Here is a 22373-nt window from a genome sequence, read left to right as displayed (position 1 = left end):
GTTCCCCAGTTTCTGGGTTGTGGTTTATTATGTGTTTTAGGATGGCTTCCTGAAATCCCCCAAGCAGCTGATTGGTCGACTCCATGGCTAATTGGAGCTGACCCAACCCCTCGTCGCCAATTACCCATTCCTTCTGAAGCTATATAAATGCCAGTGTTCGGTTCAGAAGAAAGATGATTGCTGAGAGAGGAGGCTGAGGGTTATAACATATGTTGGTTGGTTCTCAGGCAGTTGGTATGTACTATGTTAGTTGTAGATGGGTGCAGCTTTGGTATGTTCTGTGTGAGTTTGTTGCTCAGTCAGAGCCTATTTGATGTTTCTCAGTGTGTTTGTGACATTGTTAATAATATTCTGCTTCATTTGTTCCCAGGGGGTAAGGGGAAGGCACCTAGGGAGTGCTTAGGCAAGAGGCCAGCGGGCATACATATACCCATAGTACATTCACTGTCTAGGCACACTAGGTAAGACCTGGGTGGACCATTAGTGGCAGGTAGGCGAGGGGGCTTTGATATTTACTTTCTTTGCTTTGGTTCCGTCCAGCCTTTTCCCCCATATTACCGTGTGACGGAATAAATTCCTAGAAAATGGTCAATTCTCTTCCTTTTGTCATCCTTACTCACACCTACAGTCCATACCTCTTTCGCTTCACGGAGAGTTGAGTTGAAGCAGGGTGTTGCGTTCCCTCTTCAGAGGCGTGCGTAACAATCTCCAACTGTCCCATTGTAATGAATGCGTAGGAGTTGGGATGAGGCAGGCAGCATTTCTCAGTCTCGACTTCGACTCACGGGGCCTTACAACACCCGTGCCAATACATCCTCCAAACACTGGCTTCCCAGGCATTATCACTTCAGTAAATGTTTCAATCTTGTACATTCACATTCATCTCAACGTGTGCTTTGACGTACGTAAGGAATAACAACTTGATAGAAACTTGTAAATAAGAATGTTCTTACTTGACAAAAAAATATGAATTTCAATAAATTCCTAGTTCTTTGGATTTGAATCTGTTAAAGCAGTGGTAACCACCCTTTTGAGTCAACATCACTTTCGCAGTCAAAACAAATTGGCTAAATGCCAGGTCTGCCAATGTTATTCTCAGACAATTTCAAAACTCGATCTTTAACGAAATAGCTTCGTTGGTGCAGCACAGCTGAGCATTAATTGACTGGACTGGTGGTACCTGCATCTGTTACCGTGCATTAAAAGAAAACGGTCTAATCATGACGTCATTCAGGTTGGAAAGTCAAAGCTCCTGAAAGATTTCCGAGTTGGATGACCGTTTAAAGCCCCCCCCCCCGGATCTCGTATTACACCCCCCCCCCCCCCCCCCCAGTTCCCACTTGTGACCCCCCCCCCCCCAGTTCCCACTTGTGACCCCCCCCCCCCCCCACTTGTGAAGTCGGAATTCTGAGATTAGGTTACAGATCAGGTAAAACGGAAGTCTGAGATTTCCCCAGTTTGAACATGACATTAGTCGCAGAGGGTCCGCCTCTCACGGTCCTTGCTCTCTTTAATTTCCTCCGGTGAGACTGACCAGAGAGAAGGGGCACAGTCACCTGCTGGCGAAAGTCGAGTCCCCACATGCACAAATTCATGTTACTATGACCAAAAAGCAAAATAATACTCAATTAAAATAGACGAGCTGCTAAGAAGAATAAAACGCCATAGCTATCGATACACTTGGCTACTCATTCATTGCAGCACTCTGACAGTCTCTCTGTTCTGGATAGTGTTACAACTGACTTGTGTGAAAACAACATTCAAACACATAACATAAGACTGTTTCCACCACTTGGTTCTATTTTTTTGTAGCCCTTTTTTTTTAATTGTTATGATCTTTTATGAAAATAGTTCAGTAGAAAGACATTTCCATTAAAAAGTTCAGCAACTACATCTGGCTCCTCCATTCATACAGTCTTTTATTTCTGACCTCGCATACAGTCCAACCATCTGTGGTTAAAATGATCCGATGAGAACGTGTCCATGGTCTCGCTTCTTGCCAATCAGAAATGAAGGGTGAACAGGCATGTTGAGTTTTTCAGATGTGGGGCAGGAACATTTTTCTCTATGGGATTGGGACAAAGGTGACTTTCTCCTCACTTCAACAACTCTCGCACCTCTCCCCCCCCCCCCCCCCCCCCCAAAAAACGGTAGGAATCACTTAAATCTTTGACACGTGCCTCTGTTAAAATCGCCTGGACTGGATGGTCTTGCTGGTTGGTCGGTCATCATGGTCATGGCTTATAAAATGCTTTGTCTGATGTCTCTAAGTGCAGTGTGATAGGCAGACAACTAAGTGACAATAGAGCAACACATTTACCCCCCAAACATCCAGTCTAGTCATGTAATCCTTTCCTCAAGGATATAGATATCCCTCTCGTAACAGTACTCCTGTCAGTCTGTGCCACAGCGACTGGCATTTCCCCTCGGAATGCTCCCCCTGACCAATCCAGCCAGACCAACTGACACAAAGCAGCCAATGACCAGTGAGAGGTGAGGCTCCGTGGCTCCATGGCTCCGGCCAGTAGCACTAGAGTCCATGCGGAGGAGCTCCGACCCCTCTTGTTGAGTGTCTCTGGGGTCGGGGTTTCCTCAGTGGTTTGGAGAAGCTGGTTGGCTGATGGACCTGTCTACAGGGATGTCACTATGACAGGTGGGAGCGGGTTGGTTGTGGGGCTGTCAGTCGCTGTCCGAGGCCACCGCAGATGAGCCTTTCCTCTTCCTCTTGGGGGCTTTGGGTTTGGAGTCCTCTTCCTCCTGGAGTAGGGGTGGAAATAAAAAGGAGGTTGGAGGAACAAGTGGAGACAGAAATAGCTTCTGAAACCAGGAAAGCTTAAAATAAAAACTAATTATAGTGACAGCTGAGGGAGGCACAAAATAGTTATTCTGTTAATTAGCAATTAACAAAACCTAAATATAATCCTGGTTCTGGAGTGTACAAGGGTATGGGGCTATGTAAGGCTCATCTTAACAGGATATAAAAAGGAAGTTGCCGTAGGAAGACCTACCGAGGCACTGCTAGATGCGCTCTCTTCCTCATTGCTCACAGGGGTGACCGCTCCCTTACGCGACCGCGGGGAGGAGGCGGGGGCCTTGCGCCGTGACTTGGGAGGCTTGGAGGAGGGCTCTTCGTACTCCTCGGCCAATGAAAAGAGGTCGCTGAATCTGAGACGGAGACAGAAAGGAGGGACACATTCACAATCCTGTCATACTGTTAAGCCACTATAAGACATGCCTAGGAAACTGTGTGTAATAAAAATACAGAGTATCTCAGCGCAGTCATAGTAGCTTGAAATGATCCCCCGAGGACAGTGGGAGAGTCTGGGGTCTCACCTCATCTTGTGGGCCTCGTCACAGCTGGCCTGGACATGCTGCAGTGCCTGCAGAATGGGCGTCTGTGTGAAGACTGGGGACCCACAGAAAGAGTAGGGTCAGAGTTCACTGGGTTAGAGGCGTGTTTGGGGGACACTGAGGTTGGTGTATAATGTGGTGTTAGTTTGCTGCTATTGCAGGACAGATGAGTGTGTTTTAGAATAGTAAAACAGTGTGTGTGTGTCTCACAGCTGTTCTTGGTGTTGCTGAGGTTCAGCCTCAGGTTGTCCATGTGCTCCAGGATCTGTTCCAGGGTCAGCTGGGCCAGTTTACTGCTGGAGCTACGCAGACTGGGAGACACACACAATAACAGTCTTTCCTCTTACTCTTGTTACCAGGCTTTAACCTATCAGTCACCAACAGTGTGCAGGCTTTTGTTCAAGCCCAGCATTTAACTAATAATCAAGACCATGGGTGATCAGACAGGCTATCTGCAGTGCAGTCAAAACCAACAAAAGCTCAATGAACAGGACCATTAGAACACAACGCTGAAGCCTTTAAACCCACGTGTGTCTCTTCAGTTACAGATTTCCGGACTTTCACACCAATCAATGGTTTTTCTTACCCCCGAGAGACACAGAAAGCACTGTGAAGTAAACAATGCATGGAATGCGAGTATGAAAACTTGGGACTTCAAATCGTTGGAAACAGAATGAAAAATCTTTAGACAGAACTGAGTCGAACACAGATCTTCTGGACTGATATTGTTGTGCTATAAGTTGAATTGAAGTATGTGTGTGAGCTATGCGTTTATGAAGCGTGAACCAATTGGATGCCGACATTAGCAATATCCAAACAGTGGATTGATGTAACAAGTCATCAAAGACCTTCTCTGGAGGAAAAGAAAACTATTAAGATTAAGGTAAAAACTCCATCTCCTTAAAAAGTGAAAGTGGTGGACTCGTAGTCACCTCTGGCGTTTTCGTGGCATGTTGTTGTTCTTGATGAGCAGGGCCTTGATATGTTCCCCCAGGACGTCGTCGTGCTTGGCCGCCCAGTGGCGCAGGATACTGGTGGTGAACTGGTCCTCCGGGTGGCAGGGCCGACTCAGCACCATCTTCACCATCTCACCACTGGGTCTAAAGGGGGAAGGAGCACCACAGGGATCAGTACCGATGCCACTGTATTCATTTGCAGAGATACAGTATGTACCTGTCAATATAGCTTACTTTTCCCTGCGTAGTTGCAACAGCAAACAGGAGAGTGCTTCTGGGTGTTCTGGACAGGAGGAGGTACAACGTAAGAATATTATGTCAGTGGTAATACCAGGAAAGAACAGTGTAGAACCATTAACTCATTTTAGTGAAGGTCAATAGCATACCCAGCCCAAATATTCACATTTTGTAATTGAGAGAGCCTAATTTATAATGCAGAAGCTGTACAGTCAACATGCTATACATGGATGTCAGAACACAGGTTCTCCACTTCCCAGCCCTGTGTGTTTTGACTGACAACCGTTGTAAACTTGAGTACAAAAGATGCGCCCTCCCGCCCCCAAATGGGCTACTTTTCAGTATCAACGTTTACAATCGCTATGTTTGATTCACAGGATGACATGTGTTCTACCCTGGGTTGTCCTGAACAGAATGAGCCTTTGTTGTATTTGTGAAGAAAATTAGCCACGGAACATGCACTTGAATGCAGTCACAACTTAATTCTATGCGCACCAGAATTACACTCTGCCTTTTGAAAGCCTAACACTAAGATCATATTTTATAACTTTGATAGCCACGTTGGCAATAGAATAGGCTTTCAAATGACACCCACCTGACCCAGATTGCAACTAATAATGGAACATTTTTGGATTGCATAAACAGTAATTGTGTGACGGTGGGGACGCAGGGATGTGTACCAAACAAAAGACTACAAGGGCACTGTTGAAGGGGTCAGTCTTAGCGATTTAGCTAATAGCGGAGAGCAGTGTCTATCTAGGCCATTGTGTGTATCTCACCTTTGTACTTGAGGTGCTGCAGGATGGGGATAATGGTCTCCAGTGGAATACTGTGGGCCAGGAAGAGCTGCCAGGCACTGTACTGCTCAAACGTCTCCCATTCCAGAGACTGGACTGTAGGACAGAGACAATATTTCATACAGTGAGACAAGCACACAGTTCATACACATGCACTATGAATCTGTTTTTCTATGTCTGTGTGTGTTTTTGGTGTGTGTGTGTGTGTGTGTGTCTGACGTTATATGTGACTCACTGAGGATATTGAGGACAGAGTCCTTGCGGAACATCACCAGATTGCCAATCATCACGTGACACATCAGCTCCTGAAGCTGAAAGAGAACAAAATAGTTGGGGGGGTGGAATGGGAGGATTGAAGGAGAAAAATACTATGCAGTATTGTATATTTTTGTGTGTGTGTGTGTGGTTAAATTACCTGTGTTGAATCGATGACTGCTACAATCATGTTGAGTAGCTCTCCACTGCGCAATGTCTCATCTGGGAACTACAGAGAGAGGAGGGAGATATAAACAGTGTAACAGTGCCTTCAGTACTCACACCCCTTGACCTTTCCCACATTTTGTTGTGTTACAAAGTAGGACTAAAATGGATGTCATTTTTTGTCAACAATCTACATACAGTGGAGAAAAAATCCTAACATTGTACATTTTTATTAATGGAAAATAAAACACTACTATATCGTGATTAGATAAGTATTCAAACCCGAGTCAATACATGTTAAAAATCACCTTTGGCAGCGATTACAAGTCTCTAAGAGCGTTGCACACCTGGATTGTACAATATTTTTACACCTGAACTTATTTAGGCTTGCCATAACAAAAGGGTTGAATACTTATTGAGTCAAAACATTTCAACTTTTCATTTGTAATTCATTTGTAAACATTTCTAAAACCATGATTCCACTTTGACATTATGGGGTATTGTGTGTAGATCAGTGACACAACATCTCAATTTAATCAATTTAAAATTCAATCTAACACAACAAAATGTGGAAAAAGTCAAGGGATGTGAATACTTTCTCAAGGCACTGTAGATGTTGTCTCTGTGTGTGTACGCACCTCGGCGTAGATGGTGTGTTTGTGTGTACCTCGGCATAGAAGAAGTTTGTGTGTACCTCGGCGTAGAAGAAGTTTGTGTGTACCTCGGCATAGAAGAAGTTTGTGTGTACCTCGGCATAGAAGAAGTTTGTGTGTACCTCGGCATAGAAGAAGTTTGTGTGTACCTCGGCGTAGAAGAAGTTTGTGTGTACCTCGGCGTAGAAGAAGTTTGTGTGTACCTCGGCATAGAAGAAGTTTGTGTGTACCTCGGCATAGAAGAAGTTTGTGTGTACCTCGGCATAGAAGAAGTTTGTGTGTACCTCGGCATAGAAGAAGTTTGTGTGTACCTCGGCGTAGATGGTGTGTTTGTGTGTACCTCGGCATAGAAGAAGTTTGTGTGTACCTCGGCGTAGAAGAAGTTTGTGTGTACCTCGGCATAGAAGAAGTTTGTGTGTACCTCGGCATAGAAGAAGTTTGTGTGTACCTCGGCATAGAAGAAGTTTGTGTGTACCTCGGCGTAGAAGAAGTTTGTGTGTACCTCGGCGTAGAAGAAGTTTGTGTGTACCTCGGCATAGAAGAAGTTTGTGTGTACCTCGGCATAGAAGAAGTTTGTGTGTACCTCGGCATAGAAGAAGTTTGTGTGTACCTCGGCGTAGAAGAAGTTTATGTGTACCTCGGCATAGAAGAAGTTTGTGTGTACCTCGGCATAGAATAAGTTTGTGTGTACCTCGGCATAGAAGAAGTTTGTGTGTACCTCGGCATAGAAGAAGTTTGTGTGTACCTCGGCGTAGAAGAAGTTTGTGTGTACCTCGGCGTAGAAGAAGTTTGTGTGTACCTCGGCATAGAAGAAGTTTGTGTGTACCTCTATGTAGAAGAAGTTTGTGTGTACCTCGGCATAGAAGAAGTGTGTGTGTTCCTCGGCGTAGAAGACGTTTGTGTGTACCTCTACGTAGAAGAAGTTTGTGTGTACCTCGGCGTAGAAGACGTTTGTGTGTACCTCTACGTAGAAGAAGTTTGTGTGTACCTCGGCATAGAAGAAGTTTGTGTGTACCTCGGCGTAGAATAAGTTTGTGTGTACCTCGGTGTAGATGGATGGTGTGAGATAGCAGAGCAGCCTGATGTCGTCCTCCTGGCAGGCCTTCATGTCCATCATGAGACAGGTGTGCAGGTCTCCCAGCGCTGTGGCCTGGGCAAACGACTCGTACAGACTCATCTTCCCCATCGCTGCTTTACTGTGGTGGGAGACAATGTTACAACAACGTTAGAACTAGGTTACAGCTATGCTGCAACAATGGTACAACAACGTTAGATCAAGTGATGTTAAACCAACAGAGCAGTGCGAGGGCAAAAATGTGTCCAGGCTCATGTCTCCATTGACTGCTTTATCAATGTAGAAAGAACGTTACCAGCAGCATAAGAGAAACTAAAACAGTGGACGGTTGTAACAATAATTTCTAGCGGACAGCAAAATGTCTAACCCACTACTCCCTCAGCCTCCCTGAAACCAAGGGCTCCCATTCCTTGCCAATGCTAAGCAGTGTGGTGGACCCAGTCCCTTCACCTGGCCCTGAGGTAGTAAAGCAGGTGATAGCCGATCTTGGGCTGTTTCTGGTAGAGCTCTGCCAGCATCTCCAGCAGCACTGAGAAGCCACTGTTGTCCTCCTGCATCTGACAAAGGTTCCTGAACACCAGGCACACAGGCTTACACACAGACTCCTCCAGCGACCTGGGAACACACAACAAAGTTAATATTCTATAGACTTCATCTTTTTTCGTATGTATACACAAATGCACGGCACAGACAGACGTCCCGTCTTACCCCCTAACCAGGCCATGTTGACGCCATCAGAAGGCGCACATTAACTTACTCTTCTGTGATGTCGTCAGGCAGTACGTCTCCTCTGAAGTGGCCCTTGAAGAGCTCAGCCAGACAGGAGGCCAGAGTGGACATCTGCTCTGAGTCAAAGTCCTCCTGAGAGAGAGCAAGTGAGACGAGGGTCAGAAAGGGGACATCAATAAACCACAGAGAATTCCCATTTCCCCCACAAGATATACGATTACCCAAATGAATATCTGTATTTCACCACTGTGGCATATTTTCTTACTGACTCACCTCCAGGACCAGGTCCACTATCTCCTGCATGACTTCACAATGTGCCTCTGTGTCACTGTTGGAGAGATGGGGAAAGGAAATAATTATTGAAGAGCCCATTTCGATTAAGATTTCCACTGCTGCAATCAGCAATGTTGTTGCAATCAGCAATGAGAACAATTGACAGCAATGGGAGTGAATGGGTGAGTGATTAGGGGGAGGCTGAGAGATGAAGTATGAAAGTGGCTCTCCAAATCAAAGGAAGCAAAATGGCCAAAAGCAACCAACCTACTCGTGAACTAGACAGAGGAGCGGAGCTAATGGCATTATTGTCAACATCTCTCCAATCCTTACAGATCTACATGTTACCACTGTGAAATGGGTAAAGCAGCGATCAAATCAAATCAAAGTTTATTTGTCACGTGCGCCAAATACAACGGGTGTAGGTAGACCTTACAGTGAAATGCTTACTTACAGGCTCTAACCAATAGTGCAAAAAAGGTATTAGGTGAACAATAGGTAAGTAAATAAATAAAACAACAGTAAAAATACAGGCTATATACAGTAGCGAGGCTATAACAGTAGCGAGGCTACATACAGACACCGGTTAGTCAGGCTGATTGAGGTAGTATGTACAGTGGGGCAAAAAGGTATTTAGTCAGCCACCAATTGTGCAAGTTCTCCTACTTAAAAATATGAGAGAGGCCTGTAAAAAATATAAAAAAGATGAGAGAGGCCTGTAATTTTCATCATAGGTACACTTCAACTATGACAGACAAAATGAGGAAAAAAAATCCAGAAAATCACATTGTAGGATTTTTAATGAATTTATTTGCAAATTATGGTGGAAAATAAGTATTTGGTCACCTACAAACAAGCAAGATTTCTGTCTCTCACAGACCTGTAACTTCTTCTTTAAGAGGCTCCTCTGTCCTCCACTCGTTACCTGCATTAATGGCACCTGTTTGAACTTGTTATCAGTATAAAAGACACCTGTCCACAACCTCAAACAGTCACACTCCAAACTCCACTATGGCCAAGACCAAAGAGCTGTCAAAGGACACCAGAAACAAAATTGTAGACCTGCACCAGGCTGGGAAGACTGAACCTGCGGTAAGCAGCTTGGTTTGAAGAAATCAACTGTGGGAGCAATTATTAGGGAATGGAAGACATACAAGACCACTGATAATCTCCCTCGATCTGGGGCTCCACGCAAGATCAAAATGATCACAAAAAATCCCAGAACCACACGGGGGGACCTAGTGAATGACCTGCAGAGAGCTGGGACCAAAGTAACAAAGCCTACCCTCAGTAACACACTACGCCGCCAGGGACTCAAATCCTGCAGTGCCAGACGTGTCCCCCTGCTTACCCGTCTGAAGTTTGCTAGAGAGCATTTGGATGATCCAGAAGAAGATTGGGAGAATGTCATATGTTCAGATGAAACCAAAATATAACTTTTTGGTAAAAACTCAACTCGTGTTTGGAGGACAAATAATGCTGAGTTGCATCCAAAGAACACCATACCTACTGTGAAGCATGGGGGTGGAAACATCATGCTTTGTGGCTGTTTTTCTGCAAAGGGACCAGGACAACTGATACATGTAAAGGAAAGAATGAATGGGGCCATGTATTGTGAGATTTTGAGTGAAAACCTCCTTCCATCAGCAAGGGCATTGAAGATGAAACGCGGCTGGGTGTTTCAGCATGACAATGATCCCAAACACACCGCCCGGGCAACGAATGAGTGGCTTCGTAAGAAGCATTTCAAGGTCCTGGAGTGGCCTAGCCAGTCTCCAGATCTCAACCCCATAGAAAATCTTTGGAGGGAGTTGAAAGTCCGTGTTGCCCAGCAACAGCCCCAAAACATCACTGCTCTAGAGGAGATCTGCATGGAGGAATGGGCCAAAATACCAGCAACAGTGTGTGAAAACCTTGTGAAGACTTACAGAAAACGTTTGACCTCTGTCATTGCCAACAAAGTATTGAGATAAACTTTTATTATTGACCAAATACTTATTTTCCACCATAATTTGCAAATACATTCATTAAAAATCCTACAATGTGATTTTCTGGATTTTGTCCCCTCATTTTGTCTGTCATAGTTGAAGTGAAATGATGAAAATTACAGGCCTCTCTCATCTTTTTTTATATTTTTTATTTATTATTTTTTTTACCCCTTTTTCGTGATATCCAATTGTTGTAGTAGCTACTATCTTGCCTCATCGCTACAACTCCCGTACGGGCTCGGGAGAGACGAAGGTTGAAAGTCATGCGTCCTCCGATACACAACCCAACCAGCCGCACTGCTTCTTAACACAGCGCGCATCCAACCCGGAAGCCAGCCGCACCAATGTGTCGGAGGCTACACCGTGCACCTGGCAACCTTGGTTAGCGCACACTGCGCCCGGCCCGCCACAGGAGTCGCTGGTGCGCGATGAGACAAGGACATCCCTACCGACCAAGCCCTCCCTAACACGGACGACGCTAGGCCAATTGTGCGTCGCCCCACGGACCTCCCGGTCGCGGACGGTTACGACAGAGCCTGGGCGCGAACCCAGGGACTCTGATGGCACAGCTGGCGCTGCAGTACAGCGCCCTTAACCACTGCGCCACCCGGGAGGCTCTCATCTTTTTAAGTGGGAGAACTTGCACAATTGGTGGCTGACTAAATACTTTTTTGCCCCACTGTACATGTAGGTATGGTTAAAGTGACTATGCATATATGATGAACAGAGAGTAGCAGTAGTGTAAAAGAGGGGATGGTGGGTGGTGGGACACAATGCAGATAGCCCGGTTGGCCAATGTGCGGGAGCACTGGTTGGTCGGGCCAATTGAGGTAGCATGTACATGAATGTATAGTTAAAGTGACTATGCATATATGATAAACAGAGTAGCAGCAGCGTAAAAAGAGAGGTTGGGGGGAGGCACACAATGCAAATAGTCCAGGTAGCCATTTGATTACCTGTTCAGGAGTCTTATGGCTTGGGGGTAAAAACTGTTGAGAAGCCTTTTTGTCCTAGACTTGGCACTCCGGTACCGCTTGCCATGGCGGGGTAGAGAGAACAGTCTACGACTGGGGTGGCTGGGGTCTTTGACCATTTTTAGGGCCTTCTCCAACTTTTGTCACGTTCACCGATGTTGGCTTTGGCATATGTCTTATGCCAATAAGGCTAATTGAATTTGTTGTTGTTGTTTGTTAGACAAATAAATGTCCCGATGTGAGAGTCCAGTCACATCCACTCTACTAACCTTCCTTTCTGTAACTGCAACACCTTCTCCTTCATTGTGTCGTCCAACTGATCCACGTAGGGAGTGATGTCAGCGGGCTCCTCAATAACGGCCTCTTTGATTGGGTGGAATCTGAACTCCCGCTTTTTATTGCCTGTAATAACCAAAATGAGAGGTCAGCCAATGACTTGATGTGGATGAGTACGAAGCAGAGTGAGAGTGAGGCCCTAATATGTTTCCAGTCTTTTGAATTGGATTATGAGTTTCGAAATTGTTTTTCAAATGCAAGTTTCTGATTTGGCTTCATCTAAGATAAAACTCAGTGTTAAGGCATTAAGGTGCATCTATGTTAAAAGAGGGCTTCATCTATCGAAGGCAAAACAAATCTAACGTGGTGATAATCTGAGTTGAGATGATGCTAGTGATAGGTCTGGTCCTAGATCTGTTTGTGTTGTCTATCCAACTCCTATGGTCATTGTCACCCACAGGAGTTGGCAAGGACAGACAGATTTGGGAGCAAGCTAGATAATGCTCACTTGGTGTAAAATGCAGCAGAATATATTGTACCCGTTTAAGTGTTGAGTCTGGTGTAGTTCAACGTTAACATGGTTCTAACATATTATCTGGTATCTGTGTTGAGTGGAGTAATAACATGTGTCCTTCCTTACCCTCACCCTTGTTGTTAACCTCCTCCTCATCGTCGCTGAAGGCAGCCTCCGTGTTGTCGTAGCAACCATCCTCCTTGTCAAGCAGAACATGATTGTCCATCTCCAAGGAAACAGACTCCTCCATTTTCACTGAGGAGCAGAAGGTGATCAGACGACATTGTAAAGTAGAGGCAAGCAAACACAGGAGGTTCTCAAATAAAGGCAACACTGGAATACCAGTGTAATGCATACACATTTAAAACAGCTGCATATTATTTTCCTGGTTAACCTAATTCAAAATCGAAATTTAATCATCCAATATTTAGCGGGGACAATTTAAGTTAACTGTTAGTTGCACCTCAACGCAATTCAATAAAGTCGTATTGAATTGAAAACGCTTTACTTTCATGCTCTAGTATAGGGTTCCTTTTCTAGATGGAACATTCAGCCGACACGTTTATCCCAAGCCCCTTCCAGTTGACACATAACAGCCTCTGCTCTTGGACTAGGGCTTCCCTAGTTTCCCCACTGTTACTCGAAATAGGCTCGTTTCAACTCTACACATTATACCATGAAGCATGATTGAAAAAGGTTGCTTCTTTCCAAATCCCTCCATCAAATGTCTTTGGGTGTTATTGTGCATTTCTGGGGGAGGATGGTTGAAGAGAAGGGATGTTTCTTTTGCATGTGAGTAACTGTAGTGAGCCTTGTAAAGAAATTCATCTTCAAGGACCACCAACAGTGTTCATTCATTCATTCATGTTAACAAATAAAAGTTGAATTACTTTCATTTGCACCTTCATCCCTTCCCTCAGTAGGGGGTGAGGGGGAACTGCAGAACTCTGCGAAGCGTTCCCTCAGCATGGAGCGCAGCTCCCGATCCAGTTTGGGGTTGTCAAACAGAGGAGCTAGATGACTGAGGGAGGAAAATACAGACCGATTAGGGGGTTAAAATAAGGGCGATAAAGATTCACTGACATAAAATGTAAGAAAATCAAATCACTGATGATACCAAAATCACTTGATCAAAAGTGTAAAATCTGCAGAGGTTCAATTTAAATATATATGTTAATATATATGTTTTTTCTTTTTATGTACAACTGTGTCCAAGGTCAAATATATCCCATGATGGCTGGTGGTGGTGGGTGCATGAATGTGTGCGAGTGAGAGAGAATGACTCACGCCAGCACTCTTTTCTCCATGATGAAGGTGAGAGAGTTGAAGACACCCTGCCGCACCTGCCCCTCCAGAGGGGGGAAAAAGTGAGGGATGATCTGTGAGGGAGAAAGAGGAGGGGGGGAAGAGAGCAAAACAGAGTAGGATCAGTTGAAGGCAAGAGAGAGTCAAAAAATAAATTAGATGAGTCAAGCATCTGCGCGAACGCCAAAATACCACAACTTCTCTAAAGCATGGCACAACTAACACCAATGCAAGGTATCATTAAACTTCCTCACTGCTGTAAATGTACCATTCGCTTCCCAAGACAGACAAAACGGGTGAATACTAGAGGTCAACCGATTCTGATTTTTCAACGCCGATACCGATTATTGGAGGACCAAAAAAAGGACGATACCGATTAAACGGACGATTTTTACATATATATTTGTAATAATGACAATTACAACAATACTGAATGAACACTTATTTTAACTTAATATAATACATCAATCAAATCTATTTAGTCTCAAATAAATAATGAAACATGTTCAATTTGGTTTAAATAATGCAAAAACAAAGTGTTGGAGAAGAAAGTAAAAGTGCAATATGTGCCATGTAAAAAAGCTAACGTTTAAGTTCCTTGCTCAGAGCATGAGAACATATGTAAGCTGGTGGTTCCTTTTAACATGAGTCTTCAATATTCCCAGGTAAGACGTTTTAGGTTGTAGTTATTATAGGACTATTTCTCTCTATACCATTTGTATTTCCTATACCTTTGACTATTGGATGTTCTAATAGGTACTTTAGTATTGCCAGTCTAATCTCGTGAGTTGATAGGCTTGAAGTCATAAACAGCACAATGCTTGAAGCATTGCGAAGAGCTGCTGTCAAACGCAGGAAAGTGCTGTTTGAATGAATGCTTACGAGCCTGCTGCTGCCTACTACCGCTCAGTCAGACTGCTCTATCAAATCATATTCTTAATTATAATATAATAAAACACACAGAAATACGAGCCGTAGGTCATTAATATGGTCAAATCCGTAAACTATCATTTTGAAAACAAAACATTTATTCTGTCAGTGAAATATGGAACCGTTCTGTATTTTATCTAATGGGTGGCATCCAAGTCTAAATATTGCTGTTACATTGCACAACCTTCAATGTTATGTCATAATTACGTAAAATTCTGGCAAATTAGGTCGCAATGAGCCATGCGGCCCAAACTGTTGCATATACTCTGAGTTCAATGAACGCAAGAGAAGTGACACAATTTTCCTATGTTAGCAGGCAATATTAACTAAATATGCAGGTTTAAAAATATATACTTGTGTATTGATTTTAAGAAAGGAATTGATGTTTATGGTTAGGTACACATTGGTGCAACAACAGTGCTTTTTTCGCGAATGCGCTTGTTAAATCACCCATTTGGCGAAGTAGGCTGTGATTCAATGATAAATTAACAGGCACCGCGTCGATTATATACAACGCAGGACAAGCTAGATAAACTAGTAATATCATCAACCATGTGTAGTTAATTAGTGATTATGTTATTAAGATTTTTTTCATAAGATAAGTTGAATGCTAGCTAGCACCTTGGCTCCTTGCTGCTCTCGCATAACAGGTAGTCAGCCTGCCACGCAGTCTCCTCGTGGAGCGCAATGTAATCGGCCATGATCGGTGTCCAAAAATGCTGATTACCGATTTCTATGAAAACTTGAAATCAGCCCTAATTAATCGGCAATTCCGATGAATCGGTCAACCTCTAGTGAATACGGCAGGAAATGTCAAAACATCTCTTCGCTCTCTAATGCTTCGCTAACACATTGAGCATGAAGCACATGTCAATAACGTCTTTTCCACTTTGAATAGCAAAAAAAGTGGTACATTCACCACAGTTAAGTGATCTGAATGAGCTCCGTTGTGTAATGTGTGCACCCACTCACCCGACACATGAAGTCCAGGAGAGTGGCAGTGATGGCTGGATGAGGCTTCATGGAGTGGTGCATCACTAAGATGGCCGGCTCTGAAAGAGGGAGGGGGAAGAGAGAACGGATGGGTCAACCATGAAAAGAGAAAGAGACAAAAGTGCATACTGTGGCGGATAGAGAAGGTGATAGCAGAAATGTGTCCATCCTGTAACCTCTGTTCCAGTTTACTCGTTATTCTAATATACCACTAACCCAACACCCGCATGTTTTCCCTACTTCTAAACATTTAGCTGAGCACATTGGTCCCAATACTCTACACACGAAGAGATACAGGTAGTGGTTTCTGTTCCCCCGTCTTACCTATGTTCATGATGCTGTCCTTCTCTGGGCTGAAGAAGAGCCAGTCGTAGAACAGGGCAAGCTTGGCGTTCGAGGCCGCCACGTTAGACTAAAGACGCAAGTAATAAAACATTTCAATATTTCAATGTAATTACTATTTTACAATTATCTGTATGGGTAAAATACAGGTAAATAGTTGTAAATACGAGGTAAATTCAAAAAGCTTTATTGTTTACTAGATTAACATTAGACAGAAAATAATCTTGGGCATACTATAAAATAAATCATTACCCATCTTTGCATTAATGTGCCTTAAAGCTATAACCAATCTTTGCCCTGCCCCTTACCGTGCAGGTGGTGAGCAGCCAGCCAATGATAGCCCAGCGGGGCAGGATGTCAGAGCTCAGCACCTCATTGGATGGGTGCACCACGCCGCAGATGTAGCGAATCAGGTCACAGCGCAGCGACTGGCTCTCTGCCGTGGACAGGTACTGTCTCTGGAACCAGTCCTGGTAGCGCTTCTGCTGGCCAAAACGCACCTACAGGGAGAGGATAGGCATAAAGGAATGTGTATGTGTATGTACTTTGTGTGTGTACCGTCATGAGATGTGTTGTAGTGAGTGTGTGTGTGTGTGTGTGTGTACCGTCCTGAGACGTGTTGTAGTGTGTGTGTGTACCGTCCTGAGATGTGTTGTAGTGTGTGTGTGTACCATCATGAGATGTGTTGTAGTGTGTGTGTGTGTGTGTGTGTGTGTACCGTCCTGAGATGTGTTGTAGTGTGTGTGTACCGTGTTGTAGTGTGTGTACCGTGTTGTAGTGTGTGTACTGTGTTGTAGTGTGTGTGTACTGTCCTGAGATGTGTTGTAGTGCGTGTGTGTGTACTGTCCTGAGATGTGTTGTAGTGCGTGTGTGTGTTTGTGTGTACTGTCCTGAGATGTGTTGTAGTGTGTGTGTGTGTGTGTGTTTACCCTGGAGGTCATGAAGAGCAGTTTGGTCTCCATGTCTGGTGTGAGGCGACAAGCCAGGAACTTGCGGGATGTGCGAGCGGTCAGGAGCTGCAGCAAACCTATAGAACCAGAGAGAGAGAGAGTTAGAACTGAGCCACGGGTCTCACACACACACACACACACACACAGACCCACCCCTGCTTAACGACACTCTCTTACCCTTACCAGTGAACTGAGGGCTGAGGGCCTGGGGGTTGTGGAGCAGGTCTTTCCACAGTAGCTCCATCTCTGGGATCCGGGCCACGATCTGCAGCAGACGCACCAGGTCTCTCCCAATGATAAAACACTCCATAAACTAGACAGGGATGAGGGGAGGAGAGAGAAAGAGGGGAATATGTCATTACATTAAATTATTGAATTGCTGTGTGGAAATTCCCCATTGTCAAACCTAGATACAGTAAAATAAGTTTGTCTGTGTTCTTGGGCATATACGATACGACACAAATCTTCTTTCTCATCTGTCCTCAAGACTCCATACGCATCTTCGCTCCAAATCTACTCCTCCTTCATTCCATTACTCACTATATCGCTCTTCTCCTTACCTCGCGTATGCCATTACATCATTCCCTCCTTCATTCCTCTCCTCCCTCACCTTCTCTCGGAGCAGGCCGATACACAAGTCAACCTCCTTCTGTCTGAGGACCAGCAGTGCCGGGGTGCCGTGGTCCACGATGAGGCGCAGATAGGTGTACACGGACATGGCTATCAGCATGCCACTCTTCAGAACCCACTCCCTGAGAGACGACGAAGAGACAAGAGACAATTGTAGTTCTTGTAGAGAGACTGTTGTGCGCTAAACCAAACGAGTCCAAAAGTGTGAGTGTGTTATAAACCTAGAGTTCAGGCGGTCCTTCATGCTTCAGCAAACCAAGGAAAGGAGGGGTGCTTAACAACAATGACAAAAATCACGAGAAGAGCATACTAAGTAAAAACTCCCACAGTACTAATATGAGCCAGAAAGGAGTTGGAGCACTCAACAGAAATAACTTCTTCTGGCAGTTATTGGTAAGCCCTTCTCATGTATTGTGAGCCTACTTCAAAGCATGACATATTTAAAAAATAGTAATAATAATAATAGTGTGTGAGACGTTTTTTGCCTTATGAACCAGTTTGACTTTTATTGCATGACAATACTGGAGTGAAAGAGTGTTTCCTGTTGATCGCTCTCCAACACACCTTTGATCCAGCAGTATGTCCAGAACATTCTCAGCCAGCCACAGGTTCTTACTGGTGATGTCTCCTCCTGGACACAGGAACAAAAAAATCCAGAGATGCTCAATCAAGCAAACCAACACAGAGACTACAGATAAAAGGTGAGGAAGCCATTTTGTCTTGACACAATTTAGACGTGAGAGGAACGGTGAAACAAGACGCTACTCAAAGCAGTGAAACCAACAGTACACATAGTGAATGGACTGACCTGCGATCTGCTTCATAAGGGTCATGAGGACGCCGTCCGCGCCGATCACGCCACTCTTCACCAGCTCCCTCACCAACCACACCAACTGAAGGGAGAGAGAAGGGCGAGATCGTTAGTCAATCACTTACTCATTAGAAAACATCCACATGTGTATTGTGTCAATAAAGCTAACTGTATTGAGAGCACGGAAACGGTTTCTGCCTTTTCTACATGGAGACAAACTGTTGACCTGTGTGCGGCACACGTCCTGCAGCTTGAGGAACTTCTCCATGAGGATCTGGTTGATCTTGATCAGGATCACGTTCATGCCGTCCCTATTCACCAGGGTCAGGTCTCTGTAGCACTGTGGAGATTAGAGTCAAATACAGTAGATTAGAAACTGGGTGGGTCGAGCCCTGAATGTTGATTGGCTGACAGCCGTGGTATATCAGACCGTATACCAAGGTTATGACAAAACATTTATTTTTTACAATTATGTTGGTAACCAGGTTATAATAGCAATAAGGCACCTTGGGGGTTTGTGATATATGGCCATATACTACACCTCCTCAGGACTTATTGCTTAAGTAGAATATAGTAAAGTAGAGAATATGTAAGTCTTTATTATAACCAAAGGCTAATTTGCTTTGCAGCATATGGACATACTGTACAGTGTCCATACAACATAGTGTGATAATTAACAGGTTTGTGCCTCAATAGGGCCTACTGCATAAATAGTGTAACGTGGATTCAATTAAACTGAGCACCCAGACAAGCATGTTCAGGTGACAAGGATTTAGAGAGGCCACAGGAATACTATAGAAGTTGACCATTCTTTTATTTTTATTTGATTGTTTTATGGACAGTGAAAGTCAGAATGCAGAGGGGAGACGGACACAGAGGAAGAGAGACAAGAAGGGGTGAGACGATTCATACCCAAAGCTCCAGGGGTATGTGTGCTCCCGAGTATGTAGGGCTAAACACTACACCAGACTTGGGCACATTATTTCAAGAATGGTGAAATTATTCTTATTGATTTCCCCAAGTCGTAATTCATAAAGGCCCAAACTGTCCCATTCTATAGTACCTTACGGTGGAAATGTTGATGTGTAAGGTATACTGATCATATACAGTCTGAAGGTGTGTGTTTATAATACCGGTGTTAGGGGGTTGATGAAATGAGATGTGTATCAAGTGTGTGTGATACTGGTGGTCACACACAGTGGTTTTGGAGGCTGCAGTGTGTGCCGTTATAGTGTTGTGTGTGTAATAAATATGAGTGGCTGTACTGTGTGTGTGTGTTCTGTTCGCGTGACAGCCACAAATGCAAAATGTGTCAATATTGACAAGAACAGTGAAGCTTCAGAGTATAGCATGAACGTTTGTGAAGTGTTTGCAGCGTATGTGATGTACAGATTGGGTTGTGGAGTATGTAGAGTGTATAATTCCATTCATATCAGGGAGCCTAAAATATTTGAGGTATTAGGGTTGGAATTACATGCTGGGCATAAGTGTGGATAACAGCACACTATTTTTGGTGCACTCACAAGAATCACTATGTAAGCTAATTCAAACGTTTGGTGTCTGTATAATGAATGCAATCAATGGTGCTATGATCATGAGGGCTTTCCGACCCTCTTGGTTTGACCCGGAGTCTCCCAGAATTGGCTTTTGACTGCCGGGCGAACAATAAAGCTATTCCAGGGTATTTTGAAAATGCAATAATGAAGGTACAGATCTTAGACTAAATTGGCAACCCCAAAGATCATATGAAATGATAATGTGTATAATAATGATGTGAAGTATGATAATTCTGATAAGCATAACATAGTAACAATGCCTTACCCGCTGTGCCTGTGGAGGCTCGGTGAGCAGCAGAGCGAAGAGTCCCAGACACACCTCCTCGTGCTGCTGAGGGCCCTTACACACCTGGAGGATGAGGAGAATATGACAATGTTACCGTGCCACTTAATCTACCCATGATATGGCTGTAGCTTCCATTATAATGGGTCAGGTTGGCATTTATTGTCATGAATCTGGCCCTGGTGGCAGTTTTGCAGAGTGGTCACTATCTGACACAGCTACAAAGTCATAAAATATGATTTAAAAACTAACCTTAAAGCCTAACCCTAACCTTAACCTTAAATAAGACCATATAGACATTTTCACATTGCAGCTGGTCAAAAGCGGACCATGTGCTCTCCCAGAAGCTTGGCTGGTGCGTAAAACATGTAAATTCAGACAAACAAAAGGTGTCATCTGTCTTCACTCAAAAGGATGTTGCATAAAGCAGACTTCCTTTTTTACATTTTTTTAATGTTTTCACTGCATCAGGGATAGCGTAGGCAGAGGTTTTGGCATCGCAGCCTTCTTCAGTGTGTAGGTAGCATCTAGTGGAAATTGCTCAGTTCTGCCTCCGGGTCAAGATTCCCGACAATAAACATCTACCTGCTTATCATTGTGTTGACATTGGAAGCTTTAGCCATATCAGGGATTCATGTCACTTGAACCGATTCAATTCAACATAAAAGCCTAGCCTACAGGTAGCATACAGTACATAATCCTACACTTCTCAATATGCTTATGAAGCATATGTACTACGTCCTTTAACTACTCACATTTACAAATGGCATTGCAAAAATGTTTACGAGAAAGGATCAATTACAAGGCCAACTCTGATTCGTCTGACCATAGTCACATTCTATTAAGATTCAATTAGATCCTGAGGCTCAATACAAACATGCAAGTAGCCACATCTCAACTGCACATTATAGCATGCAGTGTCCAATCCCATGGTGATGGACTATTAGTGAAAGGGCAAGGGACTCACATTAGCTGTGATGGCATCGTTGGCCTCACGCTCCGACAGGCCATTTGTCAACGAAGTGACAATCCCCACACACCTCTCCAAACGCTGATGGATAAAAACAAAAAAATTATGTTAACCACGAAAACAGATAGACACACACAAACGTAGATAGGCCCGAATCATTCAGAAGTCACATAATGTGGGCATACAGACAGACAACAAAAAAACACAAAAAGCAACACAGCAGGCTCACACCCATGGGAGAAAAAAAAGTCTGAGAAATCACACACACACACAAAAACAGCAGACAAACAACAGAATGTGTTGACGCCTCTGTCAATTGAGTTGGCTACATACTGTATGAAAATGTCTAAGCCATCTGGTGTGGAGGTTAGGCCATAGATTTTTTTTTAAAGGGAAGAATCACTACAAGGGTAGTGTCAGAAAAGGTACTGTATTGACATATGTATGATGACCTTTGCGCATGTGCATGGGCTCGTGTCTCATCCATATGTTTACATAAATAGCATACTAAATGCTACGTTAAATTCAGCTGGATTCCCCATCGTTTAAACCCACGTCAACAAAGCACAAATACGTGCTGCAAACCTACACATGCTAGACTAGTAAATGCATTTCAGAATTAGGAACTAGCCTTGCTGAATGATAGCTAGCAACATGCAGGCGAGGCTATTCTGTAAAATGGTTCCGTGTCTTTGTATTCGTGAATGTTTTTTTACGTGCTGTATGGTTGAACAGCTGTTTGTATGATAGAGCAACACTTATTGATAATATGTTATATAGTAAACCTACCTCCTCAAGCTCATCTTTTGCGTCCAGGGTCGTGGACACCAATAGGCGACCCTGCGGTTTCCCCTTTGCCGGTGAAGGCTCCATCACCTCCCGCCTCGCTTCGTCTGGCCCCAGAGGACTTGAGGGGTTAGACACTGGGGTTCGGGGAAAATTCTAAATGATTTTGTTGTATCAATGGAGCGCCTCTAACACTAGACTGTTGTTTAGACTCTCTTTACACGCTCTTCGTCGGATAACATGTGTTTCTTTTACTTGGTTTGGCCACCTTTCACTCTCACTCCAGTGCTTTCGACTGTGTCCGAATAAAACAAACTAACTTCCGGAGGGCATGGTGGCCTAGCGGAAGTATTCCTTCACAGAGCTAGTAGAAGGGAGGAGCAGTAGTCACTTTTTTAGCCAATCATTGATCTAGTTATTTTGAATGACATAATGGTTTACCAATGAACGCAGAGGTTAACCGGCAAATGAGTAGCGATGTAACTTGAACATAAATAGTTTCGAGTATTGATATCAACACATTTGTGTCACTTTGTAAGGCTAGAACAGAAAAGTCTCATCGGATTTTTTGTTA

At 44.0% G+C, this 22373-nt stretch overlaps 1 protein-coding gene across 4 annotated transcripts; it reads right to left on the bottom strand.

The window, feature by feature from the left end:
• Window positions 1-1796: 1796 nt before the first annotated feature.
• LOC110488278 (integrator complex subunit 3) lies at window positions 1797-22131 on the bottom strand. 4 transcript variants are annotated; one of them, XM_036971856.1, is made up of 29 exons: window positions 21803-22131; window positions 21011-21094; window positions 20026-20109; window positions 18431-18544; window positions 18202-18286; window positions 17958-18024; window positions 17374-17515; window positions 16941-17076; window positions 16743-16840; window positions 16122-16313; window positions 15796-15883; window positions 15451-15530; window positions 13531-13622; window positions 13134-13264; window positions 12370-12498; window positions 11723-11855; window positions 8492-8546; window positions 8247-8350; window positions 7940-8104; window positions 7457-7610; window positions 5757-5825; window positions 5577-5652; window positions 5324-5437; window positions 4542-4590; window positions 4284-4451; window positions 3562-3662; window positions 3334-3406; window positions 3009-3165; window positions 1797-2757 (listed from the first exon to the last, which is right to left on the bottom strand). In XM_036971856.1, exons 1-29 carry the CDS (start codon window positions 21884-21886, stop codon window positions 2680-2682), a joined length of 3102 nt encoding a protein of 1033 aa, XP_036827751.1. In that variant the 5' UTR covers window positions 21887-22131; the 3' UTR covers window positions 1797-2679. The 4 variants fall into 4 exon arrangements, with proteins under 4 accessions (XP_036827751.1, XP_036827753.1, XP_036827752.1 ...); XM_036971858.1 differs by having other exon boundaries at window positions 12376-12498; XM_036971857.1 differs by having other exon boundaries at window positions 16947-17076.
• Window positions 22132-22373: the final 242 nt, after the last annotated feature.

The sequence above is a fragment of the Oncorhynchus mykiss genome, chromosome 32, assembly GCF_013265735.2.
Source record: "Oncorhynchus mykiss isolate Arlee chromosome 32, USDA_OmykA_1.1, whole genome shotgun sequence".
Taxonomy (NCBI): domain Eukaryota; kingdom Metazoa; phylum Chordata; class Actinopteri; order Salmoniformes; family Salmonidae; genus Oncorhynchus; species Oncorhynchus mykiss.
The sequence above is the reverse complement of the archived record's forward strand: the minus strand, read 5'-3'. Positions and strand labels throughout refer to the sequence as shown.

Excerpts from the sequence above, each read along its gene's own strand:
- LOC110488278 (XM_036971856.1), bottom strand. The coding sequence starts at position 21,886 with ATGGAGCCTTCACCGGCAAAGGGGAAACCGCAGGGTCGCCTATTGGTG. Across the intron at positions 17,077-17,373 it reads TCGGCCTGCTCCGAGAGAAG|TTTATGGAGTGTTTTATCAT; the intron begins GTGAGGGAGGAG and ends ATCCCTGTCTAG. Across the intron at positions 16,841-16,940 it reads CCCTCAGTTCACTGGTAAGG|GTTTGCTGCAGCTCCTGACC; the intron begins GTAAGAGAGTGT and ends CTGGTTCTATAG.